This window comes from Sinohyriopsis cumingii, chromosome 1 (genome assembly GCF_028554795.1).
Source record: "Sinohyriopsis cumingii isolate HCF-2022 chromosome 1, ASM2855479v2, whole genome shotgun sequence".
Taxonomy (NCBI): domain Eukaryota; kingdom Metazoa; phylum Mollusca; class Bivalvia; order Unionida; family Unionidae; genus Sinohyriopsis; species Sinohyriopsis cumingii.
In genome coordinates, this window is record NC_142961.1 from 148,243,118 (window position 1) to 148,264,973 (window position 21,856).

At 32.7% G+C, this 21,856-nt stretch overlaps 1 protein-coding gene across 1 annotated transcript in view; it reads right to left on the bottom strand.

Moving 5' to 3' along the window:
• Positions 1 to 5,027: 5,027 nt before the first annotated feature.
• The window catches only part of LOC149808119 (cilia- and flagella-associated protein 61-like), a 161,920-nt gene continuing 145,091 nt past the window's right edge, over positions 5,028 to 21,856 (bottom strand). Inside the window, exons 25-29 of the mRNA XM_089973561.1 lie at positions 19,656 to 19,760; positions 15,593 to 15,696; positions 11,308 to 11,398; positions 5,897 to 5,956; positions 5,028 to 5,567 (exon numbers count right to left, since the gene is read on the bottom strand). Coding sequence (XP_089829687.1) covers positions 5,427 to 5,567; positions 5,897 to 5,956; positions 11,308 to 11,398; positions 15,593 to 15,696; positions 19,656 to 19,760 — 501 coding nt within the window. The 3' untranslated portion in view covers positions 5,028 to 5,426. The remainder of the gene's footprint in view (positions 5,568 to 5,896; positions 5,957 to 11,307; positions 11,399 to 15,592; positions 15,697 to 19,655; positions 19,761 to 21,856) is intronic.

Consider the following 21,856-nt stretch of genomic DNA (forward strand, 5'->3'; position numbering starts at 1 on the left):
ATTTTAGGGAAATAAATTATTTGTTGATTTTACTAAACTTGCTGGTTTTGCTTCTTTTCTGTTACATAGATTAAGTCTGTAGATTATAACGCATCCAATATTACACAGCATGTAGATTTTCAATTATTTCTTAAACATGTGCCACTTGTGGTGATGTGTCATTGGTCTTTAAAATCTGTTCTCTTTGAAGTGTATTGCAGTCAACAAGTGCATGGTAAGGATTGCTTATACATATAAATTCAGTCTGACCACATGTCATTAATGCTCTGTATAATATATGGATTTTTATCACAGTTATGTATATAGGGACAGATAAAACAACACTGTATTTCTCACCATCCAAATTTACAGTAATCATGCATTTCCTGTCTTATTCTTTTCAAAATGCTTCTTGTATTTTATTTGAAAGTAATGTGAGCCAGAGGGATGAATTCTGAAAACATCATAGAGTGATAGACACCTCAGTTTCCATGCTACTTTGACTGGTTTCCTATCATCTGATCTTATTTAAATGGAGATTTTGTTCCTCAACTGCAGATAAAGTAATATTTTGTGTCAAGTCCATTTTGTCATCCTGTAAATTTACTTTGACAAAGGCAGACACTGTTGTACTTATTATACTGTACAGTTATGACTGATTTAATTAGTTGAACATTAGTAATAGTTTCCTTGAGGAAATACCTGTGACTAATATACCTAGCAGATCAGCAAGTCCAAGATGATGTGTGATAATGCTCTATTCTGAGCTCTACATCAAAGACAGAGGATAAATAAATAGAGACAAAAGTTTCAAAAACTGTTTTCTTATATAATCACTGTCAATGACTTGCCACTGGCAACAATTTGCAATTTAATGCCACCTATAAGTGGTAAATTTATTTAAATAAACAAATTGTCTTCTCTCAATTGTGTAATCAATTTGATGTAAATTTCTAATGTTACAACTCTATGGTCTTAAACAAAGTAACAGAAAAAAAAACAAAAACCAACAAGTTGTGTAAAATTAAGCAAGTAATTTATTTCCCTAGAATCCTAAATGAAAATGTAAAGGGAACTAACAATACTGTGAATTAAATCCCAAATAATCCTAGAATTACTAACACAAGTCCTAATGATTAAAGTTCTGAATAAACTGTAGTGGTATTCCAAAAATCCAACACTGAAAGTGTTGATGTGCCTGTGATGGCCTGTGTCGTGGTGATATGCCAACAGTCTTTAGCTGAATCACAATAATATAATCCTAGAGTATATCCTTTTTTGAATTTTACTATAATTCGAAGTCTCTCAGTCCACGAAAATAATGTGTAAATGTCTGTAATGTGGAAATAATGACAATGAATAATATCTAAAACACAATAACTTTTGTATCCATATCAACGAAAATCAGTGCAAGCAGGCCACCTGATGTCTGTAAGACATCCTTTTTTATTGACTTGTTACATCAGCAGTTACAATCTATAATGCACAGCCTTTTGTCAAAGAGATTTGTGTTTGTTATAACATCTATGCCTCCATTGTAGACCAATTCTTTCTGCTCTTTGCAAGAATTTTTTTACAAAAATTCATAAACTTCAGATAAGAGTTCATTGAAAGGACTGATTCTCTACAGGCTGAAAAGAATTTCCAGGAATTCAAGATAAGACCATTGTGTCCTTTTAACCACCGAGGGTTGCAATCATCTCTGATATTCTTCAGTGATAACAAGCTTTTAAAATTAGCTATTGTGGTGGACATATTAGATGTCAGACTGGCACCATTTTGATTTAGGATGTGGTGGACATATTAGATGTCAGACTGGTACCATTTTGATTTAGGATGTGGTGGACATATTAGATGTCAGACTGGCACCATTTTGATTTAGGACCAATCAGACACCAAAAGAAGTCTTCTGGTGTAAATCCCATGTTGATGTGACTGTCCCTTTTGGAGGAGTAATGATAACAAGAAGGGTGCTATGGTGGCCATATTGAATATCAGACTGGTACCAGTTCCATAAAGTACCAATTACACATCATAAGATGTCTTTTGGTGAAAGCACAATGTTGATATGACCAACAACTAGAAGTAGTGATAACAAGATTTTTAAGATGGCCATAGTGGCAGCCATATTCAGAGTCAGATCTGCACAATCATTATTTGCAACCAACTAGACATCATATGAAATCTTTCAGTGAAAACCCCAAGCTGGAGGAATAGTAATAACAAGAATTTTTAAGATGTCCACTGTAACTCACTGTCTGAATGATACCATTTTCAATTAGAACCAACTAGACATCATAAAAATTGTTTTAGTAAAAACCCCATGTTGAAGTGACCATCCATCAACAGGAGGAGCTGTACTGGAGTGGTTAAAACAAGATTTTCATTGCAATAACCATATTGGTCATCAGATCAGCACCATTTTCAGTTAAGACCAACTAGATACCATATGAAGTCTTCTGGTGAAAACTCCATATCAATTATAGTTTTTGTCTGGGGAAAAGTAGAGATAACAAGATTTTTTTTCAACAAGGCCACTGTGGCATCCATACTAGCTATTGAATTTGCATCACTTTCCTTTAGGACCAAAATTACATAATAAAGAGTCATTTAGTACAATCCTCATGTTGATATTAATATCCATACAGGAGAAGTAGAGATAACAAGATTTTCAAGATGGCCACTGTGGCAGCCTTACTGGATGTCAGATCAGCACCATTTTCATTCTGAACCAAACTGAACATCATAAGAATCCTTTTAGTGAAACCCCATATTTACATGACCATCCATATAGAAAGAATAGCAATAACAAGATTTTCAATATGGCCACTGTGGTGGCCATATTGTACATCTGACTGGCACCATTGTCATTTAGGATCAGCTAGACACAATAAGAATTTGTTCTCTGGTTCCCATGATATGCAAGTATTATAAAGATAGAGATATGTACCTATATGAAATGTCTCAATAAAAGGATTTTAAGTCACAAAACTGTGATATGTTTTTGATCTTGCTACATCAACTGGACTGGTAGCAGTGTTTGTGCTGGAACCCATGTAAATCATTATAAACACTAATCATTTTGTAGAACTGACTTAATCTTTCATAACAATCAATATACTGGACAATGTTTAAAGTATATATAATTTATTTGCAAGCTGGAATTAAGGTTCTCAATATAAAAACAGAAGAAAAAATTCAGTATTATCTCATCTTAATTGTACTATGGTTTCCTTGAAATTTTCCATTATAATATTATTCAGGAAGAATTTTTCACTTCACAGTCCTAGAATCTCTGTATTTATCACATGAAAATGGTGTGAAATTTATATATCCATCACATATTTGTTGTTTTCACAACATCATACATGGCAAAGACATATATTCCGAGATAGACAAATGTACCTTAAATTTTCATTTATTTCACATTTTTACAGTTAATTGGATAAAATAACTGATGTAATGTAATCAGAAAAATCTTATATTTGTGCTCATTTTATATAAAATGTAAAGAACTCAGTAATAGTTTTAACTCTTTTGCTCAATATGGGTGTAAAATAAAATAATTATTCACTGGGTTTCATAAATTTTGTACAGTGAACATTTATGTAAAATACTATAATCATTCAATATGAAGAATTTTTAGTTTTTACTTTATTTTTCCCATGAACTAATACAGTCTCTCAAATAAAGTGACATAAAAAAGCTGAAAGCATAAAAGTAGATGCTTCAGAGTACATGGGTTATACTGGTACAAATTCCAACTTTTACTTGAATACATTACATGACATCAACAGTTTTTCAGTACATGTATTTATTCTTAAAACAGAGCTCCAATAAAAGTAATCAAACATTATTCACAAAACATTTATTTACAAATCAAGGAAAAAACATTCCGACCTTCCAAGTATTAAATGACCTTAAATTTTCATATGTGGTGCAATTTTATTATAATCTAAATTGTCATGATTATTCCAGATAAAATAGTAAAATGTAAATACATTAAATTTATTGTAATTGAATTAAAATAAACAAAGTGACAAAATAAAATTAGGTTTATAACTTGTAACATTTGTAACTCATTAGATACCTAATTGCATTATGTAATCAGATATTTTTCAATACTAACTGATTCAAAAACCTGTTTTTTTTCAAGTGAAACTTGCCTTCCTTTAATTTGCTTATTGTACCAATAATAATCGAATCATCTTCAAAGAGTTTCTAAACATGAAGTCAATGAATTTGATCTCAGAAGGTTTGAGTTTGTTGTATGCCTACTGCTGATTAGAATTTCTGGCTTGATCTCAAGCATAATGGAAGCCTTCTATTTTTATTTTCTGCTTATTGTACTACTCTGTAGTTTCTACCGCTGCTTCTTCCATCAAGTAAATTTTTTTAAAATTAACAGAATCTCAACAAAATCATATCCAAAACTAGCCATGTGTTCAGATACCTCTCCCTAGTGCCTGAAAACTGTTCTGAGGACCAAACGTAATCCAAGGTGTGATGAACAGATTAAAAAATTGATAGATAAGGGTACCACTATATGTCCTACTACATCATGGAAAAAAAAAATCAATATTTGAAGGCTTAGAACAATCTAAATATTTTCTATTTAACTAAGAAGTATTGCAAGTATTAATGTGTTTCTTTTAAAACATTTTCACAATATATATACTATATATATATATATATATATATATATATATATATATATATATATATATATATATATATATATATATATATATATATATATATATATAGTATAAAAATAGGTTATAAAATAGTTATTGATCACATCTGCATTTAGGTTTTGAACTACAAACTAATCATTAAAATACACAAATAAAGTCAATGTACCATAACAGTCAGCTGACAGATCTTAAGTTTACAAGTAGATATGAGCTTGAAAAAAGAAATAAAGTAAACCACAATATTTAAAAAGGATTCCTTTGTGTAATGTATATATATATATATATATATATATATATATATATATATATATATATATATATATATATATATATATATATATATATTATATATATATCTCAAATGTAGCTTTAAAAATAGGCAGCCATGTTTACTGAATGTGCAATATCACTGCAATGTGAAATGGAATGTAATTGAAAGACATCAATACATACTAATGTAACAACTAACTACAATGACTGCCTTAAATCATCAGAATCCTGAATATATGTTAAAACTGAAATTGCTTTTATCGCATAGCATGAAACCTTGTCTATGTAAAGTTACTGCAACAGTCCACTGAGTGTATCACTAAAATTATTGCTTACATGTGCTAACCTTTCTTTCTTAGACTGATATTAAATTCAGTCAGATACATTTTCTTTAACAATACACTCAATAATTCATGTATCACAGTGTACATCACAGCTAGAAAATGTTCTCTTGTTGGGGAATCACAGCTGAACAGCTAGCTACACCATCCCTGGTTTTGCATACATAGGTAAATGGTAGTAGTTGTAGGTAAGGAAATTGAGAAGTCTTGTCTCGATGTCCCGCTTGCTGCCAGATTTAGAGTATATGTCAAACAGATCCTTCCTTTGGCTCTCACTTAACTAAAATGGAAATAATTGCAAAATGTCAAAAAGAACAGAGGAGATAACTGGACATGATAACTTGACAGTGCTTTGACTTGTGCCACTACAAGAAATTATTATCTACAAATACCCTGCTCAACAAGGATTGTTATAAAAAAATGGGCTGAATATTTTTAAATTAAAAATCAGTAGATGCAATGAAACTTTATCTCACTTAAACAGCAATAAATTAATAAATGTATGCCTATAAACAAAATCAAGATCCACTAATATTACAAAAAACTATTCATAATGCATACAATACTGGAACAGTATTAATAATTGCAAAGAATAACTGATATTTTTACCGGAATATCTTCATCAATGAGTTCTCTAACTTTATCCTCCAGAGTCTCATGTTCACTGACCTGTAATGAACAACAAAGCTTTCAGAATGAGAGTATGACCAATGAACAAGCATATCCCAGTTTACACAAGTTATATAAAGAGTGACTTCTTTTCGAGCATCCCATAACAGATATCCCTTTGATTAACAATAAATTACTTAATGAAAATGATCAGGGTGGCTTTGATACAGGGATGGAGCACCAGCCCCTCTTTAAACAAATTATTCTTTCTTTTCTTTTTGCTTGAAACATGGACCAAACAAGAGTGATAACTCAAAGAAGAAAAAAAATGTGTGCATTCAAATCTTTATTTTAATACCAATCATCATGATGAAAGCAAAGTATAATAATCTGGGTTTTTTTAAGTCTTAATCTGACAGGAAAACTGCCTATGTCTAATATTTGTACGTGGGGAAAGATTTAGCATTGTAAATCTTGCCTGTTCTAGTACAAGGATGTTTACTCGATACATAGAGTACACATATGACATTACACAGTAAACCATGGAATATTTGTAAAGAAATTAGGGTACCCCCTTATTACAACACCGTCCATGTACACCATAAAGTAGACAATCTTATAGGTAAGTTTGGTCACCTTATTTTTAAGTTTTTTTATGCCAGTAAATAATGAAAAGGGAACTATGAAACCCACCCTATACAAAGGGAGTGCCTTATGCTGAAGTTTCATACAATGAAGCATTACTGTATCAAGACTTTTCACTAATCAGGACCAACTAGAGGAATGGTGAGCCACCTGCTCACATAAACATGCCCCTGCCTTTTCTACACCCTACCATGATGGAGATGAACCTAAAATTCATGTAAGGACATAATTCTTGTGAAAATTGTTCACTAATTGGTCAAAATGCACATCTTCTAATGATGACCATAATATGCACTTTGTTTCATGGTAGCCCACTAAAAACTGCAGGAGTAGTTGCACACACAAAATCCTGTCACACACTGCTCAAGATGTAAGTCAAGAAGGGCAATAACTCTTACCAAAAAAAAGGAAGCATAAATATGTGCCAACATATACCAATTGAAATGATATATCAAATTTCAAATCAATCCATTAAAAACTCCAAGATATGCTCACAAGATTCTGTCTTGCCATGCATTCAATCTTTAATTTCATTTGTTGGTTTTAATGGCACATTTAACTCGTTAACCTCTGGTGTTATGTTTGTGCCTCAGGAGGTAGTGTCAGGTCATTTAAGATACACCAAAATGGGTGGTATTGCAGAAAAGTTGATAGAAGTAGCTCTACAATAATACCAAATAATCTGGACTTTCTGCTCGCATTACAAAATACAGTGGGAAAAACATTTTTTAGACCTGATTTTTTTACAACAAAACTTTGCCTGTCAATGTAATCAGATTTTGAGTCTAGATTTTAGACTTTTTTGGCCTCAGTTCTAAGGCAGACCAGTCTGAACTGCACACAGACAGGCAAACCTTTGCAAAAAGTAGAAAAAGTTGGGGATTTCAAGTAAAAATGGACAGTAGACAGGACACAAAAATGATGGTCCAATAAGCAAATAAAATTGAAAAAAAGAACTCCAACTTTTACCTTTCTGCACATGTGCAAGCGAAATAGTCTAGCCTATGAAAAATGACATTCCTAACACAACTAGGCATCAGGCCAAATCGAAGCCACTTGGATTTTATTTGGATGTTCAGTGAAAATGACAAAAATTTCCTGGGGTTCATGAGATAACACATTATTTTATATATCATGCCAAGGAAATGTGAGCTTAGTGCTTTTCCAAAAACACACTAAGAAAGCTGACCAGGGCTGGCCTGTGTGGGTACCGAACCCCAAAAACTTGGATAATAATAATGATAATAATAATAATAACTATTTAAAGAAGAAGCGCATTTGGTCAGCTGACCAATCTTCCATGACGTCTTATACAAAGACATTTGTACAAATATATATATATATAATGCACAATTTTTACAAGATAAGGTGTCTTTAGACAACAAATGCTGTTAAAAACTTGACACGTGATCTACTGCTACAATAAAATATGTACAAGGCTTCAAGGATGAGTGCATACAGGGTTCATACAAATAGTAGTAGCGAACATGTGTAAAACATTATAGGTGAGTACATGATAACAATGTTGTAAAAAGTAGTAGTACTGAATCAAACAAAATCATAAAAATGATTGTTTCTGTAGACATTAACTAAGAAGTTTTTCTAAAAGCTTGGAATCTGTCAGCTGACTTTATATAAGGTGGTATGGAATTGCATAGTTTGGCTCCAGAAAAATCAAAACTCTTCTTATAAAACTTGTTTTAGGTAAATATTACTTGTTATTTCAGACGGATCTTAGTTCAAGCATATGTACATTTTTAACAAATTTAAAATTACATTTAAGACAGACTAGTAAACCCTTCTGAAATTGAGTTCTCTGCTGAAACAGAAGCCACTTTGAGGTTTTAAAAAGATTTGTTGATGATGCATGTAAATCAGTATCAAGAATAAATAACTCTCGCTGATCTTTTATGTAATTTCAGTAATCATTCCTGATTTTCTGTAACACTATTACCCAAGACAGAACAACAGTGTTCATTCCTGATTTTCTGTAACACTATTATCCCAGACAGAACAACAGTGTTCATTCCTGATTCTCTGTAATACTGTTACCCCAGATAGAACAACAGTATTCATTCCTGATTTTCTGTAACACTATTACCCCAGATAGAACAACAGTAATCATTCCTGATTTTCTGTACAATTACCCCAGACAGAACAACAATATTCATTCCTGATTTTCTGCATCACAATTGCCCCAGACAAAACAACAGTATTCATTCCTGATTCTCTGTAACACTATTACCCCAGACAGGACAACAGTATTCATTCATGATTTTCTGTAACACAATTACCTCAGACAGAACAACAGTATTCATTCCTGATTTTCTGCACCACTATTACCCAAGAGAGAACAACATTATTGATTCCTGATTTTCTGTAACACTATTACCCCAGACAGAACAACAACATTCATTCCTAATTTTCTGCACCACAATTACCCCAGACAAAACAACAGTATTCATTCCTGATTTTCTGTAACACTATTACCCCAGACAGAACAACAGTATTCATTCCTGATTTTCTGTACTACAATTACCCCAGACAGAACAAAAGTATTCATTCCTGATTTTCTGTACCACAATTACCCCAGACATTACAACAGTATTCATTCCTGATTCTCTGTAACACTGTTATCCCAGACATTACAACAGTATTCATTCCTGATTCTCTGTAACACTATTACCCCAGACAGAATAACAGTATTCATTCATGATTTTCTGTAACACTATTACCCCAGAGAGAACAACAGTATTCATTCCTGATTTTCTGTAACACTATTACCCCAGATAGAACAACAGTAATCATTCCTGATTTTCTGTACCACAATTACCCCAGATAGAACAACAGTATTCATTCATGATTTTCTGTAACACTATTACCCCAGACAGAACAACAGTATTCATTCCTGATTTTCTGTACTACAATTACCCCAGATAGATCAACAGTATTCATTCCTGATTTTCTGCACCACTATTACCCCAGAGAGAACAACAGTATTCATTCCTGATTTTCTGTAACACTATTACCCCAAACAGAACAACATTATTCATTCCTGATTTTCTGTAACACAATTACCTCAGGCAGAACAACAGTATTCATTCTTGATTTTCTGTACCATTATTACCCACGACAGAACAACAGTAATCCTTTCTGATTTTCTGTAACACTATTACCCCAGACAGAACAACAGTATTTATTCCAGATTTTCTGTACCACTGTTACCTCAGACAGAACAACAGTATTCATTCCTGATTTTCTGTAACACTATTACCCCAGATAGAACAACAGTATTCATTCCTGATTTTCTCTGCCACAATTACCCCAGATAGAACAACAGTATTCATTCCTGATTTTCTGTAACACTATTACCCCAGACAGAACAACAGTATTCATTCCTGATTTTCTGTACTACAATTACCCCAGATAGAACAACATTATTCATTCCTGATTTTATGCACCACTATTACCCCAGAGAAAACAACAGTATTCATTCCTGATTTTCTGTAACACTATTACCCCAGAGAGAACAACAGTATTCATTCCTGATTTTCTGTAACACTATTACCCAGACAGAATAACAGTATTTATTCCAGATTTTCTGTACCACCATTACTACAGACAGAACAACAGTAGTCATTCCTGATTTTCTGTAATACTATTACCCCAGAGAGAACAACAATATTCTAGGTGTGGCATGCATTGCAGAATATCTTTCTCTGTTCTTGAAGAAGATAGGATCTTATTCTATTCAAGAGATAAAGCAGTGAATTAACTTTTCTAATGACCTTATCAACTTGTATTTTTCCAGCACAACATATGGTCTATCATAATGCCAAGTAGTTTTACATTTTCAGACTGTTGTATATCCATTCCTTTCATCATTACTTTGAAATAGTTTTTCTAAACTTTTACTCTGCTCAACTACCTATGATCATGGCTTTTTTTTAAACAAGTACAATGTTCTATGAATTGACCTCCTGTAGCTCTTGGCAAGGACTCTAACACAGCAGTCTGTTGATATGCACATGCATATCTCCATGTGAGGACCATAATACTTATCACATTTCTGTCAAAAACAAGATTGTGTCATATACTGCATGAAGCTACAAGATGAAAAAAAGGGCAATGACTCTAACAAATGGGGGGGGGGGGCAAATTAATTAGTTATATTCCTACTTTTATGTAAAGACAGGAATATTTACCAAGATCCTTGCAATCCGTCACAAACTACAGGACTAGTTGTTCTAATGACATTGTCATGCCCTGCATGAATATTAAGACAAAATGAGCAATAACTCCAGTAAATACTGCACAAGCAAAATGGTATGTCCATAACCATAATATTCAGGATTTATGGCAATCCATTAAAAAATGGAAGACTAAAAGGACTAACAAAACTGTGTTATGCTGCAAGACAATAAGGGCCATAACTCCCCAAAACGCAGGAATAAATTGATATGTCAAAATGTCAATCTTTGTGAGATGATATTTACCAAGTTTCATGGTAACCATTCAAAACCTGTGGGGCTAGGTGTGCTATCAAGATTTTGATTGCAAGCCACAAACAAGGATTACATTAGACCCCTGATTCTCTCTTCTAGACATACAATACGTTCATTATGTTTCTTTTATCATCCTTAGTGACGACCTTTTGACCTGGCAAAATATGTATGTCTAAGGGACTCTTGATAATAGATGCTTGACTGGAACAGATTAACCATGACAAAGTTTTTATTGCCATGTTAAAGTTTCTGCATCCTTACTTGTCTTGTGATAAGAAGTTCACGAAGCTCATCCCTGAAATCTGCAAATCTGTCATGGTAAACTGCCAAGCACCAGGCTTCCTGGAAGTAGCTGAAAACATAAATAAGGATGTTACAGTAAGAAAAAGAAAAATTACAATTAATTCAAGATTTATTCAATCATAAAATTTTACATTATTCATATAACTCAAAATTTAAACATACATATATTTGTTTCCATTAATAGTTATATAACAGTATGATTTGAGCACATCATGAAAAATTTTGTTTCAGAAATGATGAATTCCCTGAATTTATGACTGAAATAATGCTAAAATATCATTCGATACAGTAGATGATACTGGAAATGTAAAGAAAGCAATTGGCAAACTCACATACCTATTTTTTTGTTATATCATATTTTGAAATTAAAAAAATACTGCTGTTTTAATCATTATTTTAATATACCAAACATTACTTTACATCTATGATTAATACTGAATTCTCACTACAAGAATCTGTTGATGATACTAATGCAAAAAAGAATTTTAGGAATCTTTTTCTCCTTTTTTTGTGCAGATTATTGAAATCATATTGGATTATTTTTTTAGAAACATCAACATACCAAATTTGGAAACAAAAATATGTTAATGTTGTTACAAGAGGAGTACAAATTTTTGGTCAGATCTTTGATCTTGAACCTGAATTTGTGTGCACAGAGATCACTGGATTTGCCTCAGATGCTGTCAAAATGTAATGAGTTTGATGAATTAATTCACCTCAGATACTGTCAATATGCATGAGTTTGATAAATGAATTCATCTCAGATACTCTCAATATGTATGAGTTTGAGTTTGATAAATGAATTCATCTCAGATATTCTCAATATGTATGAGTTTGATAAATGAATTCATCTCAGATACTCTCAATATGTATGAGTTTGATAAATGAATTCATCTCAGATACTCTAAATATGTATGAGATTGATAAATGAATTCACCTCAGATACTCTCAAAATGTAATGAGTTTGATGAATTAATTCACCTCAGATACTCTCAATATGTATGAGTTTGATAAATGAATTCATCTCAGATACTCTCAATATGTATGAGTTTGATAAATGAATTCATCTCAGATACTCTTAATATGTATGAGTTTGATAAATGAATTCACCTCAGATACTCTCAAAATGTAATGAGTGATGAATTAATTCACCTCAGATACTCTCAATATGTATGAGTTTGATAAATGAATTCATCTCAGATACTCTCAGTATGTATGAGTTTGATAAATGAATTCATCTCAGATACTCTCAACATGTATGAATTTGATAAATGAATTCATCTCAGATACTCTCAACATGTATGAGTTTGATAAATGAATTCATCTCAGATACTATCAAAATGTATTGAGTTTGATAAATGAATTCATCTCAGATACTATCAAAATGTATTGAGTTTGATAAATGAATTCATCTCAGATACTATCAAAATGTATTGAGTTTGATAAATGAATTCATCTCAGATACTCTCAACATGTATGAATTTGATAAATGAATTCATCTCAGATACTGTCCAAATGTAATGAGTTTGATAAATGAATTCATCTCAGATACTATCAAAATGTATTGAGTTTGATAAATGAATTCATCTCAGATACTCTCAATATGTATGAGTTTGATAAATGAATTCATCTCAGATACTGTCCAAATGTAATGAGTTTGATAAATGAATTCATCTCAGATACTGTCCAAATGTAATGAGTTTGATAAATGAATTCATCTCAGATACTGTCCAAATGTAATGAGTTTGATAAATGAATTCATCTCAGATACTGTCCAAATGTAATGAGTTTGATAAATTTATTCATCTCAAACACCATCAAAATATACTGAGTTTGATTAAAAAAAATCCATTCAAATTCATTTGTGTTATCACGCTCACAAGCCATTACAGATAAAACTGCCAAGTCAAGATCTTTGCCCTTAAAATCAATGCAAAAGTGCTAAGTACCTACATTTTTTTAATTTAGAAATGCAAAATACAAAGTCTGGTCAAAATTCATTTACATAGGTGCAAGCAACTGTCTTCACAAGCTCAGTGAAGTACAAACATGCAAGAAGTGATCTTTGGCTTGACTCCATCCTTAAGTAGGTCTGGATAACTTCCAGAACATAATGTGTCATCCTAAAAAAATGATTTTTTACTCCCAAAGCGAACAACAGTTATTTTTTAAAAAATCTTGATTTCCTGTAATAAATAAAAAAGAGACCTTTTTGGATATCAAATAATATACCCTTAAGCCAGCCCTGGGCAACTTCCTCCAGGGTGCAGGCAGGATAAGTGATTTTTAAGCAACACACTATGATGTAGATATTTTAAGTGGATAAAACAAGGTCACAGACCAGATCCAACCCATGGGTCAAAGTTTGCCCAATCCTGCCTTAAATAGTAGCCAGTATAAAACCACAAACAGTTGTGCTTAATGCTTATGAAAATTTATCACCATGGGGCAATTTTCACAGCTGATTGTCAATGAGGTGATTACAAACTAAAGGCAGTCAGATAAAAACAACAGTCTGGCACAGATTACTTAACTGACTGACAATAGCATGGTAATTTTGTGTTCAAATTCCTTTGATCACCACAACAGGACAACACATTACACTCATGTACATAGCTAAAGTACATATGGAAAACCCAAATCATTTTAAATTAGGTAAATCAAAAAGATGCCTGTTGAAGAGACAAAAAATAATACACTTCATTTTCTTTGAATGAGGATATTTAAGCCATTTTTATTAATGTTACTAGCCAGTTTATAATAAACAACACTTGTTTGAAGTTGGATTTTACTCCATATAAGCAATGAATGACACACCATATAAGCAATGATTGACACAACATATAAGTAATGATTGACACACCATATAAGCAATGACTGACACACCATATAAGCAATTATTGACACACCATATAAGCAATCATTGGCACACAATATAGGCAATCACTGACACACCATATAAGCAATCACTGACACACCATATAAGCAATCTTTGACACACCATATAAGCAATCTTTGACATGCCATATAAGCAATTATTGATCCACCATATAAGCAATCATTGATACACCATACAAGCAATCACTGACACACCATATAAGCAATCACTGACACACCATATAAGCAATTACTGACACAACATATAAGCAATTACTGACACACCATATAAGCAATCACTGACACACCATTTGAGCTATCACTGACACACCATATAAGCAATCATTGACACACCATAAAAGCAATCACTGACACACCATAGAAGCTATCACTGACACACCATAGAAGCAATCATTGGCAAACCATATCACATGAGCTGAAGTGCTTTCTAACATTGTACTGCTGAACACCGTATTCGATTTACAGCTGCATTTCATTTATTTTTCAGACTTGTGTACAGAAATGTTCAAAAAGATCATGGAGAAGTTTGAACAATAGTACTATCCAGTCTCTAATGAGTGCAAAGAGAATACAAATGACACTTGCATCTCCTTCAAACCCTCTGCTGAACTACAGAGACCAGCAAATTCTGCATTTGAATGAAGACTGTATTCCACACAATACTGTCTGAAAGGTTGATAGGCATGGGTCTGGTTTTCAAACTTGTTTACAATAGTGTGGACATGCTGGTGTTCATATCTACACCATTAACATCCTAAACCAAATTTAGTGAAAATCAATGCCATCATTCATTCCACAGTAATAGGTAATATCAAGACTTTTGATAAGACCAATATGGTGGCCATGTTTGATGTCAGATCAACATTATTTTCATTCAGGATGAGCAACATAGTGTTGTCATGTTTATTGGACTTCAGTGAAATTCCATGTTGATACACTGTTATTCTGTTCGATGAAACCCCATGTTGATAAACTGTTATTTGAGTTCAGTAATACTCCATGTTAATATAACAATTTCTTCAAAAGTAAAAATAAGATTTTCAAGCTGGCCACCAAAGCAGCCTTTCAGTACAAGAATTACTTCATATAGCAAGAAGTGTTTTAATGAAAACTCCATGCTAATACAACCATTTGCTTTGAAGGAGCAGTGATGAGAGGATTTTATGGCAGGCTATGCTGAACATTAGATCAGCACTATTTCCATTTCTGACTATCGTCTGAGTAAAGCGGCTGACATTAAAGAATCAGTCATGCCAGCCAACCCAGCCTTATCATGGAAGGACAACAATTATTCTTCTATAGTTTTTCTAAAGGAACACAAAGGTTCATCAGTGTAAGACCATACCTGTAGAAATCGGTGATAAGTCCTTCATTAAATCTGGACAGGAGATTATTAAGGCTTTTCTCATGCAGTCCATACAAACATATCATATTGTTGCTTGGGAAAGGCTGCAAAGATATAAAGTCATATATTAAAGTCACACTACCTTTGAGGAAAACTTGCGAATTCAAACTTTTGTGGGTAACTGGCTTATTATGATGGAAATTAAAGTGTTTGACACCATAAACCTATTTTATAAAGCTAATCAATTTTAGTTTCTAGATGTCAAACAATTTATTTTTGCAGATCTGTTACTGTTTTTGTCTAATTTCCTAAATATGTATTTGAGGCGGATTAATTTTGCAGACATTATCCTTGTGTTAATTCTGTGGAAACCAACTGGATGCAAAATGACTGTACACTTAAAGTATCTGACTGTATGGTTGGTTATTTTCAAAGAGTTAATTTTTTTATATTTGAAATAAATCAGTCTTCCATAAAAAAACACATGGGAATATTTTTAACTGAGAGTGTCACAACTGGCACATGATATACGTCTTGTGTCTTTTTCTCCATAGATGCAGTTGACCTTTGACCTGGCTGACTTTTACTCAATAACAAGGTGTGGACCTGGGTAAAGTTTCATCAATATATCAATAAGGATTATGAGACAGCCTGGATAAGGCTAAAGACTACTACTGACCCTTGTTGTGACCTCAACTTTGAGGTAAGGGATTCGACTGTGAATATGAGACTCTGAGGTAGGGGATACGACTGTGTATATAAGGCTTTGAGGTAGGGGATATGACTGTATATATAAGACTTTGATGAAGGGAATATGACTGTGAATATGAGACTTTGAGGTAGGGGATATGACTGAATATGAGACTTTGAGGTAGGGCATATGAATGTGAATATAAGACTTTGATGTAGGGGATATAACTGTGAATATGAGACTATGAGGTAGGGGATATGACTTTGAATATAAGACTTTGATGTAGGGGATATGACTGTGAATATAAGACTTTGAGGTAGGGGATACGACTGTGAATATAAGACTTTGATGTAGGGGATATGACTGTATATATAAGACTTTGATGAAGGGAATATGACTGTGAATATGAGACTTTGAGGTAGGGGATATGACTGAATATGAGACTTTGAGGTAGGGCATATGAATGTGAATATAAGACTTTGATGTAGGGGATATAACTGTGAATATGAGACTATGAGGTTGGGGATATGACTTTGAATATAAGACTTTGATGTAGGGGATATGACTGTGAATATATGACTTTGAGGTAGGGGATATGACTGTGAATATAAGACTTTGATGTAGGGGATATAACTGTGAATATGAGACTATGAGGTAGGGGATATGACTGAATATGAGACTTTGAGGTAGGGCATATGAATGTGAATATAAGACTTTGATGTAGGGGATATAACTGTGAATATGAGACTATGAGGTAGGGGATATGACTGTGAATATAAGACTTTGAGGTAGGGGATATGACTGTGAATATAAGACTTTGAGGTAGGGGATACGACTGTGAATATGAGACTTTGATGTAGGGGATATGACTGTGAATATAAGACTTTGATGTAGGGGATATAACTGTGAATATGAGACTATGAGCTAGGGATATGACTGTGAATATAAGACTATGATGTAGGGGATATGACTGTGAATATGAGACTTTGAGGTAGGGAGTATGACTGTGAATATGAGACTTTAAGGTATGGCATATGACTACAAATATGAGACTGAGGTAGGAGATATAACTGTGAATATGAGACTTTGATGTAGTGGGTATGAATGTCAATATGAGACAAGTCATAAAAAGCTCAAGAAAAATATTTTCATTCCTTTGAAAATTATAATTGTGCATGAATACAGATCACAGATTCATATTTTCCCTTGTATTTTTACATTAATATTTTGACAGGGTCATAGTACTGGCATGGGACAGACTGTCTAGCCACAATATATAACTGGTTAAAGTTTTATTAAAATAACTTCAGTGGTTCAAACGTTTTTCTCTGCACAAGGATACAAAGTCACAGGATTTTCATTTGCCTTGACATTAGCAAGGAGGCAAAAGGCACTGGCAAACATATGCAACACAGTGTAGAGTCATGATAGTTTGGGCTAATTTTCATGAAAATGTCTAGAACCATTACAAAGTTACTGGTCAGATGGAAAGATGGATGGGCAATGCCGAAACATAATATTCAAGATTTAACATGGGCATATAAAAATAATAAATAAATGGTATAATTAAATGTCCAACAGAGAGTATCATAGACTTAAACCATTGCATAAATATCCCAAGACTGTAAGCACATAATTTTGGCACTGCATAAATTCTTTGCTATATAGTATAATATCTGTCTGTAACATAGGATGGCTTGTTTGGTGACAAAGTATGAAAGACAACATCTATTATGACTTATTTTCAGCATATTAGTGTACATCAAAAGCCCACAACAAAATGAAATTTTGATTTTCTATGATATCAAATTTCCTTTTGCTACAAATGCATTTGAAACAACAACTAAATTATTACAATTTGCTGAAAAATCAACATTTATTGCTGGCCCATAGTTCACTAATATACCTTAATTTAGATGCAATTATGTTTTATTCATGTGAATGGAATCAAAACAAAATTATAAATTTAAAAAAGTGTTAGTTTATAAATTTGAGGAGGTGAAAGAAAAAATAAAGCTGGAAAGAGACCATGCATATGGGCATGAAGGGTCACAGAACATGGTCCTGAAGTAACTTCAATATTCTTTTACATACTTTTTTTCATTTCTGTGAACTCTGGCTGATATTCTCAAAACTCAGAGAGAAAGGCACTTAACTTAAATCCTTAGCCAAAAGTGGTTATGAATTTGGTTTGCATTTCTGGATGTCATTACAATTTTGTATGAATTTAGCATTTAGTAATGGAACCAAATTGGAGATAATCACTATTGTTACAATCTAGTACTTCCTTTTAAGTCGAATCCAATCACAAGCAATATAAACCCTGATCTGCCATGGCATAATACACTGGTAGATCAGGGCTAGGTTGTTTGTTCTATTGATAACTCCTAACAAATTCAAAAATGGAGATCTGTTGTTGCATTATCGACTGGCAGGCTTGGGTCGGTGAAGTTTGCAGTTGCATCCGACATAAGCAAGTACCTGCATTACATGATTGTAACTTTATTCTGATAACACATATCATTTTAGGAACTTAGAGCTTTAATTTTATTCTCACATTTTTAGAATATGTAGTTAAGGCTCACCAATGTCCATTTTAAATACAGAATAACTTTTACATTCTTTAAACATAATATTCAAATTAAAACCTTAGAAACCAAAATTGTTGATATTGTGTAATATTAATCTTAAACTGCTTAGAAATAGATGCAATTTACAGTTAAAAAAATGCCAGTACTCCATTTACCAAGAATTCCTTCAATGATAAGCCCTGGGAAGACAAAACATATAATTAATCAAACATGAAAGATGGGAAGGCAGAGGTGGGTTTGGGTTCATGAGATTACTAAGGTGAGACAAGCTTTCTTCTTTGAAAATTTGCGAAATTTTGTATAAGATGGGGATGGGCTGATGATAATCAATCATGGACTTATCCTGGGAGAATTACTGTGAATTCTGCTAATCTGATGGTAGCCAGAGCCTGAATTTAATCAACATTACAGTTAAAAATATGAGGGTCTGCTTAGTGAACACAATCCTTCATATGGTTAAACAATTTCAAAATTATTCTGGAAAGATTGTGTTCACTAAACAGGTAAATATGTTTGAAATGAGATGCATTTCAAACATGTTTACCTGTTTAGTGAACACAATCTTTCATATGGTCAAACAATTTCAAAATTATTCTGGAATGTCTCATTTGAAATATGTTTACCTGTTTAGTGAACACAATCCTTCATATAGTCAAACAATTTCAAAATTATTCTGGAATGTCTCATTTCAAATATGTTTACCTGCTTAGTGAACACAATCCTTCACATGGTCAAACAATTTCAAAATTATTCTGGATTGTCTCATTTCAAATATGTTTACCTGCTTAGACAAGCAAGTGATGGTTTGCACACTCTTGTACTGATTGATGTGAAGACAGAAGTACTCTGGTGACTGTCCTGGCTTCCCAGTCACAAGATCCTGACCCTGGATGGAAAGTATAAGAAATGAAGAGTGATAATAACAGAAATAGTATGTGTGTTTACTTAAGCATATTTTCTGTAAATCATAAGAAAATATTCTGCTTTACCATAAATCCAAGAATCTTTCTAACAGGCACATTCAAGCATCAGTGTGTATTCTTGAAATGAAATTTAGGTAGGACACCTCCACCCCCTTTGGAAACTAAAGAATGCAGTGAATGACCTAAATGTATGGGGATTGACAATGTAAACAAAGGCAGGGCTTGCAAATATCATTCACAATTTCCATGCATTCAATTCATTTTTGTCATGATCTTTAGAAATTTCCATGAATTTCACAGTAATGATACAGTACTGGCTTATTTTAAAGAATGGCCCTTTATACAAGAATCATGCTTAACACTATAGAAATGAGTAATTCTGAAGATAAAGTTTCAAGCTCATATTTAACATGCACAATAATGTCAATTTGTATTGAAAAATTCATCTATGAAAAACATGTCTAAGCAGGGAAAATCAGGGGATATTTATATAACTTTTCGACTGCCTTAAATTTCATCCATTTAAGACACTGATTATGCAAAGACGAAATGCCAGAAGCCTGCCTTATGTCACTGGGAATGATGTCCCATTCCAGTAGATCAGTATATTAAAAGCTCTATTTAAACAAAACCTTCTCTGGTGTTTGGTAAAATGCAATTTGTCCTTTTAACAAACCTTAAATCTGGAGTACCATCAACATCTCTTTTGTGAAATAAATTGCATAGATTTTTAAAAAATTCTGGACACTTTATATGTAAATTTGACCTTTCTAAGAAATGTTCTTTCATGTGCTGGTAGAGGTTTAATATAATTTGTAGCATCCAGAAATTTGTCTATAGAATTGAATGGCTTGCCCTCTTTTGGAATCTTAAAAGTTTTATTATCTTGAGTTAGAGGTATTACACAAAATTACAATATTCCAGATATGGTTGAATATAACTTTTGTAAAAGATGTCCTATAATTAAAAGGAATGAATGTTCTGATTTTCTAAAGTAATCAAAGATAAGAATTTACCTTTTATAGAATATGTTTAATGTGAATAGATAAATTTAAATTGTTATCTACAAATACATCAAGAATGTTTATCATGAGAGGTAGTATTATGGTTAACATTGTCAAACAGAACTTTGAGTTTCTCACAATCTAGCCTTGCTCATTTTGGTTTTGTTTTGTAACTAGTAGTTTTTTTTATATTTTTGTATGTATATCCCTTGCACCATACATCTAGTCTGTTAAGTGCATCTTGCTAGTAATTTACAAATTTGGTTTACGGTTTTACCCAACTCATTCAGTGTAGTGTCATCTGCATAGAAGTCAGTGGAAGAAACTGAATTTCATCTTATAATTAGTAAGACATTAATAAATAAAATGAATAATTGAGGTTGAAGTTTAAAGCTGTGTAGTGCTCTACAATTAATATTTTTACTTTCAGAAAGATGGCCATTTAGAGAGACTTTTTTGTACTCTATCAGATATGTAAGAAGTAAACCAGTTAAGGAGTTTTCATTATACATGTACTGATATATTTTAATGTTTTTCAAGCAAAATGTCATGGTCAACAAGATGAAAAACTTGATGAAAATCAACCATAATAGTGGCAACCATTTCTCCTTTCTCTACTGTGTGTAGCCATCGATCAATCATAGATACGAGTTTGGTTTTGTATGAGTAATTCGGACAAAAACAGACTGATTCTCACTGTTCATATAGGTCATAAAAGAATCAAATACAAGTTTATCAAGCAATTTGAAAAGATAAAAAAGGATACAGATGGGTCTGTAGTTATTTGTATCATCTTTTGTTCCAGCTTTACGCAACAGAGTTGCCATGACAGTTTTCCAGGTTTGAGGATACTTATAACACCCAATACTATGACTATATATAAAAGCTATGCTATCTACTATTATAAAGCTGGTACAGCTACAACTAGTAGCCTTGGTCCAATCATATCAAGATAGGTGGCTTTACAATCATTCATTGCTTGAATATACTTCAACACAAATTCAGGACTCATTTCAAACTTTATGTCATTAGGGAGCTTTTGAGAATTAAATTGT